This window comes from Balaenoptera musculus, chromosome 19 (genome assembly GCF_009873245.2).
Source record: "Balaenoptera musculus isolate JJ_BM4_2016_0621 chromosome 19, mBalMus1.pri.v3, whole genome shotgun sequence".
Lineage (NCBI taxonomy): Eukaryota > Metazoa > Chordata > Mammalia > Artiodactyla > Balaenopteridae > Balaenoptera > Balaenoptera musculus.
Window position 1 is genome coordinate 7,313,459 of NC_045803.1, and position 22,641 is coordinate 7,336,099.

General features: G+C 55.5%; 2 protein-coding genes across 4 annotated transcripts in view; one reads left to right on the forward strand and one right to left on the reverse strand.

Moving 5' to 3' along the window:
* The first annotated feature begins 5,755 nt into the window (after window positions 1-5,755).
* On the forward strand, window positions 5,756-10,843 carry FUZ (fuzzy planar cell polarity protein). Of its 2 annotated transcripts, XM_036833822.1 has the most exons (12): window positions 5,756-5,997; window positions 6,145-6,178; window positions 6,438-6,559; window positions 6,838-6,922; window positions 7,144-7,212; window positions 7,438-7,542; window positions 8,372-8,569; window positions 8,716-8,811; window positions 9,162-9,268; window positions 9,344-9,408; window positions 9,490-9,564; window positions 10,569-10,843. In XM_036833822.1, the coding sequence occupies exons 1-12, from the start codon at window positions 5,915-5,917 to the stop codon at window positions 10,793-10,795; spliced, it is 1,266 nt and encodes a 421-aa protein (XP_036689717.1). In that variant the 5' UTR covers window positions 5,756-5,914; the 3' UTR covers window positions 10,796-10,843. The 2 variants fall into 2 exon arrangements, with proteins under 2 accessions (XP_036689717.1, XP_036689718.1); XM_036833823.1 differs by lacking the exon at window positions 6,145-6,178 and having other exon boundaries at window positions 5,946-5,997.
* The window catches only part of AP2A1 (adaptor related protein complex 2 subunit alpha 1), a 37,728-nt gene continuing 25,923 nt past the window's right edge, over window positions 10,837-22,641 (reverse strand). Inside the window, exons 6-24 of one of the 2 annotated variants that reach the window (XM_036833819.1) lie at window positions 22,293-22,394; window positions 20,783-20,891; window positions 17,625-17,775; window positions 16,973-17,141; window positions 16,683-16,820; window positions 16,362-16,544; window positions 15,820-15,917; window positions 15,418-15,649; window positions 15,134-15,301; window positions 14,888-15,051; window positions 14,503-14,568; window positions 14,101-14,157; window positions 13,913-13,995; window positions 13,721-13,810; window positions 12,383-12,506; window positions 12,178-12,294; window positions 12,016-12,085; window positions 11,650-11,784; window positions 10,837-11,278 (exon numbers count right to left, since the gene is read on the reverse strand). In XM_036833819.1, the coding sequence (XP_036689714.1) occupies window positions 11,201-11,278; window positions 11,650-11,784; window positions 12,016-12,085; window positions 12,178-12,294; window positions 12,383-12,506; window positions 13,721-13,810; window positions 13,913-13,995; window positions 14,101-14,157; window positions 14,503-14,568; window positions 14,888-15,051; window positions 15,134-15,301; window positions 15,418-15,649; window positions 15,820-15,917; window positions 16,362-16,544; window positions 16,683-16,820; window positions 16,973-17,141; window positions 17,625-17,775; window positions 20,783-20,891; window positions 22,293-22,394 (2,334 nt within the window). In that variant the 3' untranslated portion in view covers window positions 10,837-11,200. The remainder of the gene's footprint in view (window positions 11,279-11,649; window positions 11,785-12,015; window positions 12,086-12,177; window positions 12,295-12,382; window positions 12,507-13,720; window positions 13,811-13,912; window positions 13,996-14,100; window positions 14,158-14,502; window positions 14,569-14,887; window positions 15,052-15,133; window positions 15,302-15,417; window positions 15,650-15,819; window positions 15,918-16,361; window positions 16,545-16,682; window positions 16,821-16,972; window positions 17,142-17,624; window positions 17,776-20,782; window positions 20,892-22,292; window positions 22,395-22,641) is intronic. The other variant, XM_036833821.1, reaches the window with a different exon arrangement.

The window sequence follows — 22,641 nt, forward strand, 5'->3', positions numbered from 1 at the left end:
GACACTAGTTTCAATGGGAGGGTCTGGAGACCTGGTTGCTGTGCAACGCGTACGCCGCCCTTGTTTTCTAAAAGAGAGATTAGGTGTCTAGTTAAGTTCTTTCTGGCTTGGGGGGATGGGGGGGGTGGGTCGTGCGAAGGGTCCAATCACATCATCCGAAACGGGGTTACTAGGCAACGCTTTAAGGTTGCAATCAACTCTGAAGGGAGTGCAGCTGTTTTTCCCACCCCGAAAAGAAACCAAACTCCAACCCAAGTGGAGGTTGCTGAGCAACACTTGCTAGTTGTTTTCTGGGAGAAGAGCCAGAAACTGGCCTAGAACATAAATACGTTCCAGGTGGATTAAAAATGTAAATGTAACAAATGAAAGCATAACACTGTATAATCCTAAAGACTGGAAAAAGAGTTTCTTATCATTACAGCGAAGCCAGAGAGCGTAAAATATTGAACTGTTTGCATAAGACTCCATGAACCAAGTTGAAAACGATACTGTAAACTGGGAAAGTCATTGTAACTACATAAATACATGTTACTAATCAATAAAAACTAAGGAAAATAGAAATACTTTATTTTTTTAATGGGGAAGGAAACTAAGCAGGCTTTTCTCACACGCAAAAAATATTAAAAATAGCAAATATCTGAAAGCCGCTCATCTTCAACAATTAAAAAGTGCTAACAGAGGGTCCAATGACATAGCATTTTACCTTTGTCATGTTAATTAAAGTTGGAAATAATAAGTCCATGAGGGTGGGAGGGTTTGGGTGAAATGAGCCGGCTCAGAGGTGATCTAGTGGGGGTGGAAACCAAAACGACTTGCTGCAATGCAGTTTGTCAATATATTTCAAGGTAAAGAGTGCATTGCTTTGCACTCAGCAGTATCACCATTTTGTCACATGAACTTTATCGATCCCTTTTTTCTTTTTTCTTTGATGAACCCTTTTAAAGCAAATCCCAACATATCATTTTACCTCTACATTCTTGACAGGCGTCTCTAAAAAGGTGGATATTTTTGCACGTAACCACTATGCCATTAACACCCCTAACAAAATTGTGTTATTTCTTGGTATCATTGAACACTTAAATCCATAATCAAATTTTCCCAATTCTCTCAAAATGCCTTTTTACAATTGTTTTATTTGTATCAGGATCCAAACAACGACCAAACACATATTAAGATGGCTTAAATTTCTTTTAATCTAAAGCAGCTCCCTTCTTTTTTATACTAGTGTAATTAAATTTTTAAAAAATTATAAGGAAGATAAAAGTAAGTTGGAGAAAGGCAAAATGATAAATTGGTAAGGAGATTAAAATGGTACCTAAAATTCCCTCCTAACCATAAGGAAACTTTTCTTTAGATAAGCTGAATGCGTGATTGGCTCCATTAACTGATATTTAACCATTTCCATTAATGTATTACAAACGGTAAGTTAAACAATGAGATATTTTAGCCTGGACTTCAGCTTCTGGCATTATGATACATTAGGTGATATGACATTGTTTTTGTGACATTGGTGGTTTCATAAGAGGCAGGGGTAGTCTTCAAGTATCTTCCCTCCCCCACAGAGGAAACAAATTTTAAAAAAGATGCAGTTGGAATCGAACTTCCTGCCCCAGATGGGACTGCACTGGCATTACCAAGAGCCTGAAGGCAGCTGTGATTTGTAAAACTTAAGTTTAGTTCCCCAGCTAAGCAAGAGCCATCCAGGGCAGCTGATCTAGTTCCAGGATAGTAACATTGCTGACAACCTACGGAAGTAGAAGTGAATCCTCCCTAGAGGACTCTGATTAACATCACAAAGACCACCAGCACAGAGGCAAAGATTGAAATTAGAGTCCACAGAAACAACAGTTAACAGATGTAGGTCCCCCACCTCCAGGTACTGGAATTGTCAGGTTCGTAATGAACCACACTATGCAAAATAATAGGAGAAATAAAGGACATTAAGTTATCTCGTGCTGTGTAACAAATTACCCCAAAACTTAGTGGATTGAAACAACAACATTGTTACTTCGCAGTTTCTGTAGATCAGGAATCCAGGCATGGCTTAGCTGGGTCCCCTGCTTCAGAGACTATAATCAAAGTGTCAGCCAGGGCTGTAATCACCTCGAGGCACAACTAGAAAGGATCTGCTCCCATACTCATTCTTGCCATTGTTACCAGGGTTCAGTTCTTCACAGGCTATTGGCCAGAGGTTCCACGTGTCACCCACCAGGGTCCTTGGACTCTTTTTTTTAATAATTTAAAATTTTTTATTTTATTTATTTTATTTTTAGCTGCATTGGGTCTTCATTGCTGTGCGCGGGCTTTCTCTAGTTGCGGCGAGCAGGGGCTACTCTTCATTTCGGTGCGCGGGCTTCTCATTGCAGTGGCTTCTCTTGTTGTGGAGCACAGGCTCTCGGCGTGCGGGCTTCAGTAATTGTAGCACATGGGCTCAGTAGTTGTGGCTCGCGGGTTCTAGAGTGCAGGCTCAGTAGTTGTGGCGCACGGGCTTAGTTGCTCCACGGCATGTGGGATCTTCCCGGACCAGGGCTCGAACCCATGTCCCCTGCGTTGGCAGGCAGATTCTTAACCACTGCGCCACCAGGGAAGCCCCCTTGGACTCTTTAATCAATAAAAATTGATAAGAGGCCAGACAAGAAATTCAGGCAAGCCTTTATTTGGACTCTTGCTGCAGCAGGAGGGAGTGAACACAAGAAAGAGGTGCCCTTGTTTGCTCCGTGACGGGGAGCAAGCCGGTTCCTTAAATGGGGTGAGGGGGGAAACAGTTTTTCGGTAGGCAGTACTTCAGGAAGTAGGAAAATTTTAAATTAACCTGGAAAGATGATCTGAGAGACAAGAAGGAAGAGGGAGAGCAACATGAATCATAAACATTTACGTAATTACAAATAAATATTGCCTGCATAAAATAAGAAATATATTCAACGAGGGCATTAAAAAAGTCAAACTAAAATGCTGACAACACTAGTTGGTTAGTCTGGGAGGGAGTTTAACGGAGTTAAGCTGTTATATTCTCTTTGTATTATTTGAGAGAGGGTTTAAGATCTTTAACTTTTTGCTGAATTAAATATATAAGGTAAAGTTTCAAGGATAACCAATAAAAATAAAAGAGAATTCGTGTATAAATTTGAAACCAGAAGAAAGAGAAAATAATGGACTGAGGAAACAAACAAAAAAAAATCCAGTAAAAGATAAGAATGGAGGAAAAAAGCATTGAAAAGGCAGAACAAGAAATATAAAAATAAAATGATAGAAATAAATCTAAATATATCAGTAGAAAATAAATATAAGTGGACTAAAGAAAAAATTCATAGAACTACAGGGAGAAATTGATATTTTAGTTCATTTGTTATTTATTGCAGCTTATTCCTCTAGTTTAATGTAATTTAATGTGCAGGGTAAATGTCTTAATATTTCCTATCAGCTATTAGAAATCAAATCCAGAGTGCAGACAAAACATGCTTAAAAGAAACAAATGTGGGCTTCCCTGGTGGCACAGTGGTTAAGAATCTGCCTGCCAATGCAGGGGACACAGGTTCCATTCCTGGTCCGGGAGGATCCCACATGCGGAGTAGCTAAGCCCGTGCGCCACAACTACTGAGCCTGAGCTCTAGAGCCTGCAAGCCACAACTACTGAGCCCACGTGCCACAACTACTGAAGACTGCGTGCCTAGAGCCTGTGTTCCGCAACAAGAGAAGGCACAACAATGAGAAGCCCGCGCACCGCAACGAGGAGTAGCCCCCGCTCACCGCAACTAGAGAAAGCCCGCGCACAGCAATGAAGACCCAACACAGCCAAAAATAAATAAATAAATAAATAAATTTATAAAAATAAATAAATAAAAAATAAAAGAAACAAATGTTTTTTAATATTACTATATATTTTGTAAATATATTTGGATAAATGAGGGCAACTGTTCTCACAAAAGAGAAAAGATCTAGAAAACCATAATTCAAAAAGAGTCATGTGCCACAATGTTCATTGCAGCACTATTTACAATAACCAGAACATGGAAGCAACCTAAGTGTCCATCGACAGACGAATGGATAAAGAAGATGTGGCACATTTATACAATGGAATATCACTCAGCCATAAAAAGAAACGAAATTGAGTTATTTGTAGTGAGGTGGATGGACCTAGAGTCTGTCATACAGAGTGAAGTAAGTCAGAAAGAGAAAAACAAATACGGTATGCTAACACATACATATGGAATCTAAATGGTTCTGTTGAACCTAGGGGCAGGACAGGAATAAAGACACAGACGTACAGAATGGATTTGAGGATGCGGGGAGGGGGAAGGGTAAGCTGGGACGAAGTGACAGAGTAACACTGACATATATACACTACCAAATGTAAAATAGATAGCTAATGGGAAGCAGCTGCATAGTACAGGGAGATCAGCTCGGTGCTTTGCGACCACCTAGAGGGGTGGGATAAGGAGGGTGGGAGGGAGACGCAAGAGGGAGGGGATATGGGGATGTAGCTATGCATGTAGCTGATTCACTTCGTTATACAGCAGAAACTAACACAACATTGTAAAGTAATTATACTCCAATAAAGATGTTAAAAAAAAGACAGAGGGCTTCCCTGGTGGCGCAGTGGTTAAGAATCCGCCTGCCAATGCAGGGGACACGGGTTCGAGCCCTGGTCCGGGAAGATCCCACATGCCGCAGAGCAACTAAGCTCGTGCGCCACAGCTACTGAGCCTGTGCTCTAGAGCCCGTGAGCCACAACTACTGAGCCCAAGTGCCACAACTACTGAAGCCCATGCGCCTAGAACCCGTGCTCCACAGCAAGAGAAGCCACCGCAATGAGAAGCCCGCGCACCGCAATGAAGAGTAGCCCCTGCTCGCCGCAACTAGAGAAAGCCCGCACACAGCAATGAAGACCCAACAGCCAAAAATAAATAAATAAAATAAATAAATTAAAAAAAAAAAAAAAAGACAGAGAAAAGATCTAGCTGACTAAATTGATAACTTAATGAAGATTTACTTCATCACTTTAAACACACAGAGGTGAGAACCTAACGCATGTCAGCATAGGATAGGCTAAATCTATTTTGTTACATCCATAATATAGGTTAGAATAGGACATTTTAAAAAGACGAAGTGTATTTATACGGTTTCATGAGAAGAAGAAAGTTTGAAAACAACATTAACACAATAATCATATTTGTGAAAACGTGAATATTCTGTTAAACTGTAAAGCTTTTATTTTAGGGAAAGGATTTTGGGAGGAGTATTTTCACATTCTGCACAATACACTATCATGTATAAATTCATTACAAATATTATTTTCCGATTCTGGAAAATAAAGGATTTCATCTTTCTTTTTCTAACAGCAAAAACAACCAAGCCATTTGTGGGTTACTAGGCAACGCTCGCCGGACCAAACCATCCTCGAGGGTGAGGGGGGAGATTTTGCTCTAAGGAAGTGCTCGGGATTCGTCATGCGGCCATCTTTGAGAGGGGCACAGCTGTTTCCAGCCTTAGAAGGGAACTAGGACTGAATGGTGGTTGCTAGGCAACGCCTAGGCACTGTCGCCATCGTTGAGCGTGGCACAGTGTTTGCCACTACAAAACGGAAAGCCAAGCCAAAGCGGTTGCTAGGCAACACCTCGGCACCGTCGCCATCTTTGAGTGTGGCACGGCTCTTTCTCAATTTAGAATGTGAAACGTACTAGTTTACGTGATGGTTACTAGGCAACGCCTTGGCGCAGTCACTACCTTCAAGTCGGGCTCTTCATTCTCTTAGTTAAATAGAGTCAAACCGCTTCAAGGAGCGACTAGGAAGCTTCGCAAATACAATTAGCCGCCATCTTTGTTAGGGGTATTGTGACTTCCGGCTGGGGCGGAAGAGAGCGTAACGGGGCTTGGGGGAGGTGCTGGAATAAGAGTTGATGGGGGTTTGAGTTGGATGAAGAAGGCGGGAATCCAGTCCTCTTCCAGTCAGCTCCCCATCTCGCCCTCTGTCGGCTTCGGACCGCAGCCTGACTTAGTGTGACTACCGGCATGCTCCAAGGCGGGCATTGACTGTCCCCACGAAGGGACTGGGAAGCGGGGGTTCCAAATGGGGGAGGAGGGGACCGAAGGCACCGTACATCTGCTGTGCCTCGCGGCATCCAGCGGGGTCCCTCTGTTTTGCAGGAGCAGCCGTGGCGGCGCCCCTGCCCGCCAACAGGTGGGGCCCCGGGCGCCTGGATCTCCGAAATAGAAGGGGTTTAGATGCTTGCACTCTGGGTCTTCAAGGGAGTAGGGGCTGGGGAAGTTTCAGAATTAGGTTTGGAGGGTCAAGGGTGCAATTGACCAGTGATCCTGGTTCCCCGAAGAGGAGGGGCCAGGAGATCTAGAGAGAGGAGGGGGTTGGGGACCTGAGTCATTTGTTCCCATAGAGGACGGGATTTGAGGGCTCCTGTCTAAAGTCCCCAATCTTTCCCCAGCTCCCATTCTCTGTCATCGGCTCCCTCAATGGCGTCCACATGTTTGGGCAGAATCTCGAGGTGCAGCTGAGCTCTGCGAAGACGGAGGACACAACCGTGGTGTGGAAGAGCTTCCACGACAGGTCTCCAAGGGTAGCTTGGGGGCAGGGCCAGGGTGATAGCCCCTGTTGAAGACGACCCCGAGGCCATCCAGGTCTCCAACGCCAGCTGTTTACCTGGCTGTGGGATCTTTGACAAGTCAGTTACCCTCTCTGATCCCTGAGTTTCTCTGAATGAAAAGCGGGTTGTGCTCGGGCATGGATGTAGCTGGCATCCAGGATCAAGGGCAGACCCTACTCTCCTCCCTGCCTTGTTTCCTTGGCCTGGACTCATTCTTCCTTCTCACCTTCCTTTCTCACAGCATCACCCTCATTGTTCTGTCATCTGAGGAGGGCACCTCGGAGCTGAGGCTGGAGAGACTACTCCAGATGGTGTTTGGGGCCATGGTGAGACTCCCCAACCCTCTTTTCCAATCCCAGGAATCTGAACTCTCAGCAACCTTCTCCCTCAGGACCCAGAAATCCTGGAGCTCAGTCCCTCCTGCCTTGGACTAAGGAGTCCAGATCCCCAGTTTCCTCCTCCTGCAGACACAGGAGTCTGAGTCCCAGCCCCTCCTGTCTTATGACCAGTTATCCAGGTCCCCTGCTCTCCTATATGGTTGTTCTAGGTTCTTCTTGTGGGACTTGAAGAGCTGACCAATATCCGCAACGTAGAGAGACTGAAGAAGGAGCTGAGGGTGAGGCTGCAGGAAGTGAGGATGGGAAGTTAGGATACCTGGTTACTGATATTTGGGAACTACAGTTCCCAGAAGCCCCTGGGGCAGCCTAACCCAGTGGGTTCAGGGGGCAGCTTGGTTGTATGACACCCCTCAGCAAGGCCCAGTAGGGCCAGTTTTCTGAGGAGGAGGCAGCAGATCTGGGTACCACCTGGGTCCTAGGCATCTTCATTTTCCCTCTGCTAGGCCAGTTACCGCCTCATCGACAGCTTCCTTGGGGACTCAGAGCTCATCGGGGACCTGACCCAGTGTGTGGACTGTGTGGTTCCTCCAGAGGGGTCCCTGCTGCAGGTACTGGGAACGCCTTGTAAACTCTTAAAACTGTCCCTCTGGCCCTGGCTCAGTCCGCATCCTCTTACTCTTGGACCATTGCCTCAACCTCTTCCTATCCTTTTGGCTTCTAGTCCAACACCCCCCCCTCCCTTGACCCCGGAAGGATCTTTCTACACCGAGAGCTGCCCCTGCCCCTCCCCTGGTCACGGCCCTCCCGTGGCTTTCCATCACCCCCAGGACAAGGTCTCAGGCCCTCAGCCTGGTGTTGAGGACCTGAGGAATCTGACGCCCGCCAGCCTGCTCGCCCTAATCTCTACTAACTCCACAGTCCACCCTCTCCCAGCTGCCTCATGAGTCTCACAAATCCCCACAACTTCCCAGCTTCCCTGCCCTGGCACATCCTGTTCCTTCTGCCTCGGGGATCTCTATCTCCCCTTCCTTAAATATTGCTCTGGATTCATCTGGCATGGCTTGCCTCCCAGCATTGTGACTCTCGGCAGGTGACTTGACCTCTCTGAGCTTCAGTAGGTTGTAGATTGCGACTACCTGGCATATAATACAAGGCGATAAACCATAGCTGCTGCTGTTACAAGTATTAGCTTCAGTAGGACGTGTCAGGCTATGAAGCAATCACCCTACCTGTTTAATTTCACACTGTGACTTCGTATGGTACCTGCACGTGAAGGTGAAGGAACTCAGGCCCAGGGAGGGTGAGACACATGAGCATGGCCACCAGGCAAGCTTTGAATTGTATGGCCGTCTCTTCCCACCCCTTACGCACCTGGGAAGTCACTGTCGGCCCTGCTCAGGTCTCCTGACTCGCAGCCGGCCTGCCTCCCTTACCCAGGAAGCCCTCTCTGGGTTCGCGGAGGCTGCGGGCACGGCCTTCGTCAGCCTGGTCGTGTCGGGCCGGGTGGTGGCAGCGACAGAGAGCTGGTGGCGACTGGGGATGCCGGAAGCCGTGCTGCTCCCCTGGCTGGTGGGATCCCTGCCGCCGCAGGCCGCTCGCGACTACCCGGTGTACCTGCCTCACGGGAGTCCCACGGTGAGTGAGTGGATGGGGCGGGCAGGGGGAAGGTGGGGGCGGGGAGGAGCGCGCAAGGGGTGGGACCTGGAGGCTGTCTGGAGGAGGCGGGGCTTGCGATGAGAAGGGGAGGAGCTCCGGCCAGCCCACCCTGCGGGCTGCCTCAGGTGCCGCACCGGCTTCTGACCCTGACGCTCCTGCCGGGCTTGGAGCTGTGTCTGCTCTGCGGGCCGCGCCCTCCCCTCAGCCAGCTGGATGCACAGGTGAATCTGGGCTACGTCCCGCTCTTCCCCTATTTCACCAGCTACCCGCGAGCCCCGGCCCTTCTCTGAGCACCCTGACCCGCGAGTGCGCTCTTTACGCTTGACTCGCCCTTGGCCCCGCCCCCGCCCCTTAGGCCCCGCCCCCTTCGGGCTGTGCTCCTATCACCGTCCCCCCAGCTCGGCCCCTCTTTCCCTCTTACAGCATCCTTCCAGGCCTCGCCCCTTCCACGGTCCCCTCTGCCCTCTGCCCTTGTGGTCTCCTCCCCTGCTCTAGCCAAACCGCCTTCTCTTGGTATCCCCCCGACCTCACCCACCGGCCCCGCCTCTCTCGCTGACCACGCCCCCTGCAGCTTCTGGAGCGCTGGTGGCAGCCACTGCTGGACCCGCTGCGGGCCTGCCTGCCGCTGGGATCCCGAGCGCTGCCCGCGGGCTTCCCCCTGCACACGGACATCCTCGGGTAGGGCTCAGACCGGGGAGTGGGTTGGGGGTCCTCATCCCCTGTTTTCTGGCCGTGACACCTCTTTTCCCACAGGCTGCTGCTCCTCCACCTGGAACTGAAACGTTGCCTCTTCACGGTGGAGCCCTCGGGGGATAAAGGTGACTGAGAGGAGGGCGGGGCCGGGAGGGGCGTGGGCTGGGGAGGGGCTCTCTGTTACCCTGTCCCTCTTCCCCCTTCAGAACCGTCTTCTGAGCAGCGTCGGCGCCTCTTCCGCTCCTTCTACACCCTGGTCACCGCCACGCACTTTGCACCAGGTCAGCGGCGGGCACAGCGCCCCGTTTGCACAGGCTGGGACACTGAGTCCCAGCTCTCACAAGGTGGTGGTGGGGAAACTGGTAGAAGCCAGCTGTGAAGTGGGCGTGGCTGTCTGTGAGGACTGGGCAGTGCACGCTGACAGGAAGGCAAGGGAGGGGCAGGGAGGTCCCAATCTGCAGGTTTCAGGACCTCCTGGCTAATCCTAATAGTTAACACTGAGGCCTCATGTCCTGCCAAGTGCTTTTCTGTGTACTGACTCACTTCATCCTCATAGGTGAGGGCTATCTCCTGTTATGTCATCATTCCCATATTATGGATGAGGAAACAGGCTCAGCTAATAAGCAGCAGAGCCACGATTCAGCCAGGCAAGCCTGGCTCCCACATCCACACACTCCTGCTCTAGTGCTGCAAGTACACGCTTTGCCGATAGTCTTGGGTGGAGGAGGGGTGGTAGATTCCACAGAGCCCAGGTCCGGAAGGAAAAGTTGTCATATACGACCTGTGAGGCCCAGAGAGACAAAGGAAGGGACCTAGAGCGACACTACCACACCAGCAAAGACTCTGATGAATGTAACAAAATGGTAAAAAGCTCCACCTGGAAGGAGCAGATGACTGTCTCTTCCTAGCTATGCGACTCCACCTCCCAACCTGCTTCCCACCTGTAAGTGGGGCAGGGTCCTCAGAAGGGTTACGGGAGGTCTTCCCTGGAGCCAAGCGCCCGGCACCTGGGAAACATCTCCTGCGTGTTTATGATCTGTATTGCTAAGCAGATTACCTAGGGCTGCACACGCAGTGTCCCCAGGAAAGTAGGGGACTGAGGCTGGGTGGGAAGAGGGGGAGAAAGTCCGTGATCTTCTCAGGTCCTGACAGCTGGCTGGAGCTGAAAGGCTCTCCTCTGTCAGGAGTCAAACTTAGGCCCAGGATGGGGGGTGGCTCCCGGAGGTCGGCATCCTAGTTGTCCAGGCCCCACTGGTCACCTCGGCCCTCCCTGTCCTTCCTTCAGAGCCGGGGCAGCCAGAGGAGAAGGCGGAGGAGGTGGTCCATCGGGCCCAGGTACCGAGAGCCTGCTACCTGGTGTTGGGGGCTGAGGAGCCAGGCACAGGATGGCGACTGGTGGCCCTGCAGTTGGGGCCACGGCGGTTGCTGCTGCTGCTGTCTGCTCAGAGCCCCACGCATGGGCTGCGGGGCCTAGCCACCCACACTCTGCATGCCCTCACCCCACTCCTCTGACCGCTGGGCGTGAGCGCCAGAGACAGACAAGGACGTGGGGCTGTTAGCGTCTCTCTGTTTATTCGCTCACAATAATACACAGCCCCTGGACAGGGAGGGGGCAGGAGGGGCTACGACAGGGTGGGGTGGGAGGGGAGGAGGTTCCCACTGCCCTGGCCCCTCTCCCCTCTGTGCTTCGGGGGGGAAAGGGAGGGAGGGGGCTCCCCCTTACCCCCCAGAATGTAAACAGCAGCAGATGAACAAAAATAAAAATACAAAAGGCTGGAGGAAGGTCCTAGGCACCCCTCGACCCCGGGGTCTTCCCTGTCACCAGCGGAGGTCCCCTCGCTGCCCCATCCACCACGGCTGCCTCAGTCCTGGCGGCTGCCCAGTGCCGGCCACATCCCCGGGGGCAGAGTCCAGGGCTCAGAACTGCTGGGCCAGCAGCTCACACAGGTGACGGGAGACGGGCTCCTTGCTGGTGCGCAGGGTCAGCCGGTACATCTGGGGGGACACGGGGACTCAGGGAGGAGGCACAGAGGATGGCGAGCCCGGGGGATACAGGGCAGATAAACGATGAGAGGAGAGAAAAAGGATCAAGGGATCAGAAAGGTGATAGAAGGGACAGGGGAGACAGAGGTAAAGGATGGAAGATAAAAAAGAGGCCACAAAGGGTGGAAGGGATATGGAGAGATGAAAATCAGGGAGGAAAAGGGAGAGGAAGACCAGAGGATGGAGAGACAGGAGGGAGACAGGAGAGGGAGGAGACAGGGACACAGAGCAGAGGCACGTGATTAAAAGAACACAGTGAGGCAGGAGGGGGCCGGGTGCAGAGAATGCACACAAAGCAGGGAGCCTCGCAGACCACCACTCACCTGAGCCTGGGCATTGGGCTCCAGCCGGAGCAGACAGCCCACCTGCAGGGCTTTAGTCTGGATGATTCCAGCCCCCACGAAGTTCTCTGGGTTGGGGTCCACATTGTCCAGGAGAGCAGAGCCAAACCCCAGGAGCTGAGGAGGAAGGGGGGTAGCCGTCAGAGGGTGCCCGATCTCTGTTAACTCCCAGACAGTGGCACACCAGTTCCCCCAAACCCTTTGGAGTGGAAATTGGCCCCACTTTACAGATGGGAAAACAGAGGCTCAGAAGTTGAGCAGCCACTGCTCCCCAAATCCCAGAGCTGGAGAGAGAGGCAGGGCTGGGAAGCTAGCCCCGGTGCCTCTCCTGTCTAGCCTGTCTCTCACCTTGGCCTTAGTGACTTCCGCGTCCATGGGGTGGTTGGCTTTGAAGATTTTCTGCGCCTCCTGTTGGGGGCTGGGGGCCGGGAAAGGTTCAAGTCAGGGATCTGGAAGCCCCAGCCCCGCCCACCCTGAGGGCGGCTTTGGCTCCGCCCCCCCGCGGCTCACAGGCTCAGCTGCTTCCAACGCTGGAAGAAGTCCTGGGCCGCCATCTCCGTCGGCTGGAAGAACTTGTTGATGGTCACCGGGAGCTTCAGGGTGAGGGATTGGGGGGCGCCCCCGTACCTGGCGGGAGAGGAGGGAGGGCTCTGTCAGACCACACCCTCGCCCCGGAATCCCCGCCCACCCGGCAGCGCCCCGCCTCCTGACTCACCGGAAGCGCACGGACAGGAGCGGGGGCGTCAGGAAGTCCCGCAGACACTCGATGTTGAGCACCTGCTGTACCTGCGCCCCACCGTCCACCTGCGAGGCCACTCGCTTGGTCTGCACGGCCAGCTGTGCCCGCTCGTGGTCAAGGAAGCCAGAAACAGGAGCGACCCGTGGTGGGGGTGGTGGTGATGGGGAAGGGACTTGACCATCATCACCTGATGGTTCAGAACTTTCCTGGAACCCCAGCCTGCCGGCCCTTCAGGGACCCGGCGCTGCCGTCCAGGGCTCATCGTACATGGCCTAGCTCCAAAGTCCTTCCTAAGCCAAACCTCTGACCTAGGTGCCTCCTCTAGCCTTCCATAGTGGGCTCAGCCACCTCCATTATGGTACAGGTCACACCGTGGCTCTGAAGGCTGACCTGGGTTTGAATCCCAGCTCTTAGCACCTCGGTGACTATGGGCAAGTCACTTAACCTCTCTTAGCCTCATCCAGCACAAGTGCTCTCATCCAGCACAAGTACTTGTCAGTGTGTGTGGCACAAGGTAGGTTCACCAAAATGGTGGCAGTTAGTGTTGTCACCATCTACCTTTGTGTCAACAACCCATTGGCAAGGACGGGGTCTTATGTCTCTCTCCCCCGGGCCCTGCCCAGCACAGAGCTGAGCCTACAGGAGGCCTCTGGAAATGTTGAATGAACCAAAGAACTGAAAAGGTCATCAGGTTTTGGGGTCTAATCGCTCTAATTTCCAAGTTGTGCAAACTGAGGCCCAGAGAAGGGGGACAGGGGACTGATGACACTGCTCAAGCAGTTCCTTTATGCCAGCCACCCTTCCAGGGTCTTCGAACCAAACTGATCTTCAAAACAAGCCTGTGAAAAGGAGGAGGAGGATCTACACTTCACAGAAGGGATAGCAAGGCTCAGAGAGGCCAAGTGACTGGCCCAGGTCACACAGGAGAAGGCCGTGGTTGGCAACAAGACCCCCAGGCCTGGCTTTCGGGGGCAGGAAGCACTGGGATCATGGGTGTGGAGCCCGATGGAAGACGAGGTCAGGACACGGGAGGGGCCTGACAGGGACCAACTGAGGCCCAGAGCAGCTGTGATTCCAGAAGTAACACCTCCTGCATCCCTATCACCTGTCACTGTCATCTCCTGTCCTGTTAAAGAGGCCCACCCCATCTTACAGATGACACTAAATCTCAGAGGAGTACCATGGGCTCAGGCTTCCAAGTAAGAGGGCCAAACAGGGGTCTGGACCTGGGTCCATCTCCTTCCCAGCTGCCAGGAAGGTGGACCTGGAGGGGCAGGGCTGGAGCCAGGGGGCTGAGCCAGGCCGACAGGATATGAGTCTGGAGGTCTCCAGGGTGGACCACGGTGGGAGAGAAGTTCTGGAACTGCACTGAAGTCTTGTTGCCATAGAAGAGATACATGCGGCCTGTGGAGGGTGAGGAGAGGTAGGGCTCCATCTGAGTTCCTTCCACGCCCTCCCGAAGCCAAGATCTCCCCGAGACTTCACCCCATCGCCCCCTGGACGCACCCAAGTTCTGCCGGAACTCTGACTTGACTCCAATCTGCAGCAGCTGGTTCTCAAACAGGACCCCGTTGTTCCTGCACACGAACCTGGGTGGGGGCGGTGGGAGCTCAAGATGACGGGTGCCCGCCTGGCTCCTGCTCTGTGCTTCCCACTTGTCCCCACTGCCCTCCCCAACCTCACCCACGACTCACTTATTCAGCAGCTCATCGGCTTCTGGGATGGGCGGGCCAATGTCCTCAGGACCTGGGCTGCAGGTGGGAAAGGAGAGAGATGGGAAGGGGCTTGGGGGGCTAGAGGTAAAGGCCCAGAGCTAGTGGTGGGACATTGCAAGCCCTGAAGGAACAGAAGCCCAGAATCCATATACCCAGATTCCCCAAAGAGCCCCAGAATCAGACTGGCAATTGCCTCTAGTGGGAATAGGACCCTGGCAGGTACCGTCAGCACCCCCCTACCCTGTATTAGACGGCCCTGATTTTCACTCCCTTCCAATTCCTTGCAGCTCATCAGGAGAGCTTGATGAGAGCTCCCAGTCCCCTAACCCTCCCTGGGGACACGGGAGTCTGCCCCCCCAACCCCCTGAGGCCACCCCTTACTCAGCAGCTGGAGCTGGGTCAGCCAGCAAAGCCATGGGGCTCTCAGGGGCAGGCGGCTCCAGCTCGCTGGGCCATCCAATCCCAGAGCAGACAAGAGAAGACAGGCGTGGCAGGCAGCCAATCCCAGAGAGGCAGCAAGAGGGCGAAGAGAGAGGGAGGGGGGAGGAGGGAAGGAGAGAAGGAAGAGCAGGCTGAGACATGGTGATGGGAAAGGACAACACAGGGTGGCCAGGGTCAGCCGAGAGTCCAGAGTGGCCCAGAGGGAGGCAGGAGGCCGGGGGAGGCGGCAGCCAGGGCGGACAGAGGCTCAGGGACAGGGAGGGAGGGGGGAGTTGGGAGAGGGCAGATGGAAAGGGGGCAGCCCTGGGCCCAAGGCGGGCGGTACCTGAGGAAGGCCTCCTCGGGGGTGGGTCCCAGGCTAGGCTGGGCGGCCGGGCCATCGGAGAATACGTCCACCAGGAGGTTGCCCGCACCCGAGGGAGCTGGGGGTGCCGCTGGGGGAGGGGCTGCCCGCAGCCCCAGGAGGTCGGCGGAGGGTGAGGGCGTGGACTGCAGGGAATGCAGGCACAGGTGAAAAGAGAGGACGGCGTGGCTGGGCCCAGCCCCCGCAGCCCAGCCCCACGGGACTCACCACGGTGCTGGGGGTGGGCTCCACGCCCCCATTGATGTCATGGCTGCTGGGCTCCCTCCGGCCGTCATCCAGGGCACTGCCGGCCCCCGGCCCTTTCTTGCGTTTCAGCTTGGCCAGGATGGACGACTCGCGCTCGGGGAAGGGTGGCATCTCCTCCAGCACCGTGGCCTGCGGGGTCGGGGTGGGGGGGTTGGGGGGGCAGGAGCAGGTCAGGGACGGGCGTCCCGGGGAGGAGGAGGGGACAGAGGTGCAGAGGAGGGGCGCGTGGGGGCTGGGGCTCTGACCAGAACGTCCGTGCTGGCCACCGAGCTAAGGGTGAGGTACTCGACGGCGCGCTGCTGCAGCTCCACATCGGCGTTGCGCAGCTGGGAGCCGGCCCGCAGGACACCCTGGATGGTGGCCTTGGTCTCCGGGAAGAGGTTGATGAACTTGATGTAGGTGGACAGCAGCAGGGCCCGGGTGGCCACGCTGCACAGGTGGAACTTGGAGTGCAGCAGGGAGAACTGCACCGGGGGGCTGCAGGGGGCGGAGCCGGGGGTGCGCGTCAGCAAGTGGCCAGCTCCACCACCCTCTCCCAGAAGCCCCCACGAGAGGTGCCGCCTCCCTCAGAGGGACCTTTCCCGGGATCGCAGGCGGACCCCAGGGCCCCAGACCCCTCAGGAGTTTGTGTGCGTTCACTGCCTCACCTGGAGCGAGGGTCCCCAGCAATCAGGTTCCCAAACTCCCCAAGGATGTAGCCGCCAACTTTCACCATGTTCTCATGGCAGGCGGGGGCCTGGAGCGCCTGGGGGGCGGGGACAGCGGTGAGTGGCACCATCCTGACTCAGGAGCGCTCAGCATGTGCCAGGCGCAGCGCTGAGCCCTCGACTCCTATTAACTGCAGAAGCCTCGTGACTCTGCTGTGCGTGGGTTTATAGATGGGGAAAGTGAGGCACAGAGCAGTTAAGTGACTGGCCGGAGCTCACACAGGGAGTAAAATGGGGCAGAATGGGCCCTCTTTGCTGGGGCAGAGGGAGTGAGGAACTGCCGGGACCTGGGGACGGGGGGCTACACGCTAGGCACCCCACGCCCTGCTGACCCTCATACATATGAGCCCGTGGAGGCCCCAGGAGGCCAAGGCCCCTCTGAGGAGGAGGAAGCAGCACGGAGGCCCGGGCCGTCTGGCCCACCGCCCCAGCTGTCCTTGCTCTGCCTTGCCCCTCTGTGGGGGTGAGACGGGGGCGCTGACCTCGAAAACGGTCTTGGCAGCGTAGCCCTGGACGTCGTCACGGTTGGTGACAATCTGTAGCACGCGGTACCACACCTCCTCGCTCACGTAGTCGCCCGCGATGCGGATGAGGTTGAGGATGGTGTCCACGTACCAGCTGTAATCCACGGCGTACTTCTCCGCCAGGATGGCCACCTTCAGGACCTGCCAGCCAGGAGGGAGGTCGGGCGTGCGAGTGTGCCCACGGCGGGGAGGCGGGGTGTGGACTCACCCCATCTGGGCTCAGCGCAGCCCGATCTGGAGACCCAGGAGTCTGGGCGTCCTGCCCCTGCCAGGACTCACGATCTCTTCGCGGATGGCGTAGTCGGCCGTCTCCAGGTACCGCAGCATCTCTGACACAATCTGCTTGGCGTTGCTCCGGTCGCACATGGCATAGAGGAGGTCGGCCGCCCGCTGTCGCACGCTGACGTCCCGCTCCGTCTGAGGGAGGAGAGCAGGCAGGGTGTGTTCTAGGCTCCCTCCTGGCATGGCCCGGCCACCCCAGGGCCTCTGACCCCCCGAGCCTCTCTGAGGGAGCAGAGGAGACACAGGCCAGGTCAGTGTGGCCGGGGGCAGGCTCCCAAAGGTCACACCTTGAGGGCGTTGATGACGGTGTCAATGTGGGTCTTGACCGCCTCGTGGGAGAACTCGGAGCTGGCCAGCGTGCACATGCTCTCCAGGGCCAGGTAGCGCAGGTTGGTCTCCCGGTGCTGCAGGAACTGGCCCAGCTGGTTACAGGCCCGGACCAAGAGGTTGGGCTCACTGCCGGCAAAAGAGGAAGAGACCGGGGTGGGGGCAGGGAAGACACCCAGATGACGTGAGGAGATGGAGGACCGGGCCTCAGCTGATCCAGCTCACATCCGCCTCAGGATCCAGCTCTTAACTCCTGCCCTCTGTCCCAGTCATGACCACTCCCGGGGACCCAGACACCTGGGCATCCGGCCCAAATACAGATATTTGGGAATTCTGCCCCTCAAGAGGGGCCCAGTGCCAATCTGGCAGGGCAGCGTTTCACACTTCCATCATCCTCCTAGCTAGAAGTCACATTCCCAGGCCCCCTCCCCTAGGACCCAGGAACCCAGGTCCCCAGCCCCTCCTCCCTCAGACCCAGCATCCGGGCCCCAGGCCCCTCCTCCCTCAGGCCCAGGAGTCAGCCCCTGGCCCCCTCCTCTCTCAGACCCAGGAATCCAGGCCCTCAGCCCTCCTTTCCCAGGCCAGGCTCCCTGCCCCCCAGCAGGCAGGCACCTGTCGTAGTGGATGATGAGACTGATGGTCTCGAAGAGGATGGCATTCTTGGCGTTGGAGTGCTGGACCTTCTTGGACTTGGGCGGCTCCTGGGCCTTGTTGAGCACGGTCTCCAGACACTCCACCAGCCGCCCCTTCACGGCCGCGTCCTCTGGGAAACCAGAGGGCACGCCCTGGGCTGAGCTCTCTGCCGGCCCGGCCCGCGTGCCAGGGGCAGGGGCCACGCCATGGCTCCCACCCTCCAGAGGAAGAGTGCGGGCCCTGCAGCTTCAGGCTGGGGCCTCTACTCCCTCAAGTCCTTCCTGGGTCCCCAGGTGACCAGGGGAGGCTGACAGAGGACATGACTCCAGACCTGAGCTCTCGTCCTGCTCTGTTCTAACTCCGCTGGGCCAGAGGCTCCACCCTTGGGAGCTCCTGTTTCCCCTTCCGCAGCACGCATGCACTTTAGGAGTCTCACAGAGCAAAGAAAGCTGCAGGAACCTTCCCCAGAGACACCCCCAAACCCGGCTCTTCCCAAGGAGGGGTCTGAGTGCCTGAGACAGGTGCCAACTAGGAGCTCACACAAACCCCGGGAACTGCCATTCCCTCACCTGTGAGGCAACTCCAAGTGGACAGAACAACTGTCAAGTGTTCTAGCAAAGAATGTTGTACCCAAATCTATCGGGAAATTCACGAGATAGAGAACCAGCTAAAGGACACAGGCAGCGATCAGCCAAATCCAAAACATGGGACACACCGCAACCCAAAACTCTCCCGTTTCTTCAAAAACTGGGAGTGGGGGTGGGACTATTCCAGATGGAAAAAAAAAAATGACAAAGACGTAATCAGTTAATTTGTGGTCCTAGACTGTATTTTTTAAGCCATAAAAATATGCTATGGACAATTAGGGCAGTTTGCTGCCTGGGTAGCTGATGACCCCAAGGTTATTCTAAATCTTCTTAGGTGTGATAAGAGCATTGTGGTTTTGTAGTGTTCTTGATTGTAAGAAACGTTTGCGGAAATATCTTGGGGTGAGGGGGAGTGTTATGATGTCTGCCACTTTTTTTTTTTTAAATAAATTTATTTATTTTATGCATTTATTTTTGGCTGCGTTGGGTCTTTGTTGCTGCACGCGGGCTTTCTCTAGTTGCAGCAAGCGGGGGCTACTCTTCGTTGCAGTGACAGGCTTCTCATTGTGGTGGATTCTCTTGTTGTGGAGCACGGGCTCTAGGTGCACGGGCTTCAGTAGCTGTGGCATGTGGGCTCAGTAGTGTGGCTCGCGGGCTCTAGAGCGCAGGCTCAGTAGTTGTGGCGCACGGGCTTAGTTGCTCCGCGGCCTGTGGGGTCTTCCCAGACCAGGGCTCGAACCCGTGTCCCCTGCTTTGGCAGGAGGATTCTCAACCACTGCGCCACCAGGGAAGTCCCTGCCACTTACTTTCAAGTAATTCAGCAGCTGGGTGTCCGAGACAGTGAGGGAACAAGGGAGCAAATCCAGCAAAGTGGTAAAGCTCCGCTGAGTCTGGGTCGGGGGGCATCTGGGTGTGGTCATTTTACTGTTGTTCTCCCAAGTTATCCTTATGTCCAAAATTTTTCTTAACCAAAGGTTGCAGTGAAAGCCAGTGTCATGGAATGAAGGGGGAATTCTTCGAGATTAAAAGAGACTTATGGGACTTCCCTGGTGGCACAGTGGCTAGGACTCTGCGCTCCCAATGCAGGGGGCCCGGGTTCGATCCCTGGTCAGGGAACTAGATCCCACACGCATGCCGCAACTAAGAGTTTGCATGCCACACCTAAGGAGCCCACTAGCTGCAACTAAGAAGCCCGCCTGCTGCAACTAAGACCTGGTGCAACTGAATAAAAAAAAACTTACTTGGAAATAAATTGGAGCAGCCCCTCCCTGCCCAGCACTGGGTGGGGGTGGGGTGGGGGAATGGCTGCAGTTCTCACAGGGCAGGGGATCAGAGTTGGTGAGGTGCTTGCCCAGGGCACACCCCAAAATTATGAGGCGGGGCTTCTAGATGCAAGAGGGCTTAGGTTCTAACTATGCCCTTCCTTACAGGATGAGAAAAGAGCCCCAGAGTGGGGACGAGGCTTCCCCAGGGCCTCATGACAAAATTCACCTCTGCCTTTCACCGGCTGGGAGGGGCCTTGGGTGTCACCTACATCATACACTCCATTACAGTGTGTGCGTGCGTGCACGTGCACGCACACACACACACACACACATACGCTCGCACCCAGCTGGCTGTGAAGATTTGGGGCTACACACCAGCTCCCTGGCCCCCAGCAGGTGCTTAGCACCCTGGCTGAATCGAAGGGCACTAGTTTATCAAGCGCCTACTGTGTGCTGAGCACCTCAGCACAGGGTCCCTCAAAACTGCTCTGCGAGGTCAGACAGCCGAGGATACAGAGGCTCAGGGGGAGCCACGGCCCACGTGGTAGAGGGAAAGGGTTTAGAGCATAGATTCGGGAGTCAGGCTCTCCGCTTCCTTTGCTGCCCTGGAAAGGCAATGTCTTCTCTCCAAGCCTCAGTTGCCCGGTGTGTCTATTTCAGGGACGGCTGCCCCTCGCCAGCTCTGCTGGGGGCACCTGGACACCCCGGTGCAGTACCAGCTCACTGCAGTACCCTCCGTCCACGCCGGTGGTCATGACCATGAGCAACGAGGGCAAGAAAACCCCTAGCAGAGCTATGCTAACTCCCACTGCATGGCCTGGAATCGCCCCTTGACCTGCTGGGTGACCTTGGGCAAGGCCCTCCCCTCTCCAAGCCCTGGTTTCCTCATCTGTAACAGATGAGATGACAGCCCCGACATTCCAGGGCTGGAGCATTCCAGGGCTGGAGCGTGAGTCTAGTTTTGCAGGGACCCAGGCCCACAGCAGGGGAGTCAACAAACAAGCAATCTGTCCCATTCTCTGTGCTGAGCCGGGAGGACGCCCTGCTCTCTGCTGCCCACCCTCCCCCAACCCGTCTCCAACAGCCTCATACAGCATTCTCATCCCGGGGCCTCCCAGCGTGGGCCCTGGGCTCAGCGCTGCCCCCACTGCAGCCTCGGAACAGGGGCTAGAGGCACCAGCCCAGCCTCAGAGGACTCCTGACACAGACCCCCAGCACCCGGCCCCCCTGCCCAGCCATGGGGTCGGAGGCCCCCGGACCCCAGCCCGGGTGGGCTCGGCAGTACCTGGCGGCGGGTAGCACTGCAGCAGCCGCAGGAGCTTCACCGAGAGCCAGGGCGCCGGGACGAAGTAGTAGGTGTAGTCCTGGAGGTCGGTGGAGGCCGAGGAGACGATCTGGGGGCAGAGGAGGCGGGTGAGGCATGGGTGGGGGGACGGGGAGGGGTGGCTGTGACGTGACAGTTTTATGGCGCAGAAACCTGAGGCTCAGGGAGGGTGGTGAGGAAGCCTCGGGCACACAGCGAGTGACGGGCTGGATCTGGGACTGGTCGGTTTTTCCACGTAAAGCTGGCGTTGGGTGGGCAGGAACTCTCGGCCAACCCAATCCCCTTCTGTGAAGGCGACTCCAACTCTGCGCCTCACAATGCCCTGGGCTGCCTTCACTAGCACCTGGACCCCACGGCTCCCTGGAGAGTGCTTCCTTGTGGCCCTCCCCCAACACCCGAAGCTACCCAGGGGCAGGAACTGGGTCTGACCCATTCCTGGGTCCCCGGGCCTACTACGAGGTCAGACACGAGAAGGGATCAGGGAAGAGGTGGGGGAATTAGTAAAAGAGCAGGCAACTTTTTTTCCTCACGGCAAACTCCTACGCCACCTTGAAAACCCCTTCTCCAGGAAGCAAGCCCCATCCTGCTCTGAGCCACCTCCATGACAGTAGGTGCCCCGCCCCCGCTGTCACTGTCTGTGTCTCCCCCACCAAGCCTGGCCCATGAGAGAATTCGGATGCGTGGTGAATGAATGAAAATACGAATGAATAAGCTGGTGTGTTGTTCTCTTTGGTTGAGAACACAGGCCTCTCTTGACCTGCTCAGGAAACATTTATATTTATTCCAAGTCTCAACTCAGGCAAGGATCACCTCCACCAGGAAGCCTTCCCGGACTTCTAGGCTGGGTGAAGTGCCTCCTTTGGGGGGCCTGCAATGTCCTTGCTACCTCCACGACTGCACACACTGCCCCTTTTATGATAATCTGTGCCTGAGTTGGCCCTGCTGTACATCCCTCCCCTCAACAGGACAGGGAGCTCCTTGAGGGCAGGCTCGGGTCTGACTCATCCGTGTCCCCAAGTGTCAGCCCGCACAGAGCTGGGCCCACAGGAGGCCTCAAGGCATGTTCCCAGGACAGGGGCGAAGGTGGTGAGAGGAGCAGAAAAGGAGGGAAGGAAAAGCAGGAGAAGCAGGAAGAAGAGAGGGGGGTGAGAGGGAGACAGGAGAGCAACCTCACTTCCTGGGTGCTCATCGTGTGCCCGGCCCTGTGCTCTTTATACAGATTAATTCACAGCAGCTATGCTGTGAGGCAGGCACTGGAATAATCCCCTTTGAACACATGAGGCAAACGAGGCCCAGAGGGGTGAAGCCACTTGCCTAGGGCCACACAGCCAGGAAGTGACGGAGCTGGGATGAACCCAGCTCTGAGCCTGAGTCCTTAACCACTGAGCGAGATGGCCTCTCTGGGACAGTGAGGACCAAAGAGGTGCTCAGGGGACAGGGACACCGCAGCTGGCACTGATACCACACCCACCCGGCTCAGGCGAGACACGGCCAGGGAGATGCATGTCTTGAAGTCATCTGGGTTCTTCTTGCAGAGACAGGTGATGAGGCTGACAGCGGCTGTGACCACGCCCTGTAGGGGCAGACGAGTGGCAGGTTAGGGCCCTCGGGGGAGGGTCAGACTGGGGACAAGTGTCCAGGCTGTGGTTCTGAGAGTAGAGGCGCAGGAGTACTTGGGGCTGGGGTGGCCTGAGGGGTGCGCTTGGGTATGTACAGGTGTCCTGGTGGCTGTTTCACGGCTTGGGGACCATGAGGGACTGGAGCACTGGGGGTAGCGACAGAGGTCAGTGTCTCTGCGCTGGTTGGGCAGGCGATGGGGG

Bases quoted from the DNA above. Each gene is read 5' to 3' on its own strand.
- FUZ (XM_036833822.1), top strand. From the start codon at position 5,915: ATGAAGAAGGCGGGAATCCAGTCCTCTTCCAGTCAGCTCCCCATCTCG. The intron at 5,998-6,144 runs GTGACTACCGGC...TCTGTTTTGCAG, and splicing joins GGACCGCAGCCTGACTTAGT to GAGCAGCCGTGGCGGCGCCC. The intron at 8,570-8,715 runs GTGAGTGAGTGG...GGGCTGCCTCAG, and splicing joins TGCCTCACGGGAGTCCCACG to GTGCCGCACCGGCTTCTGAC.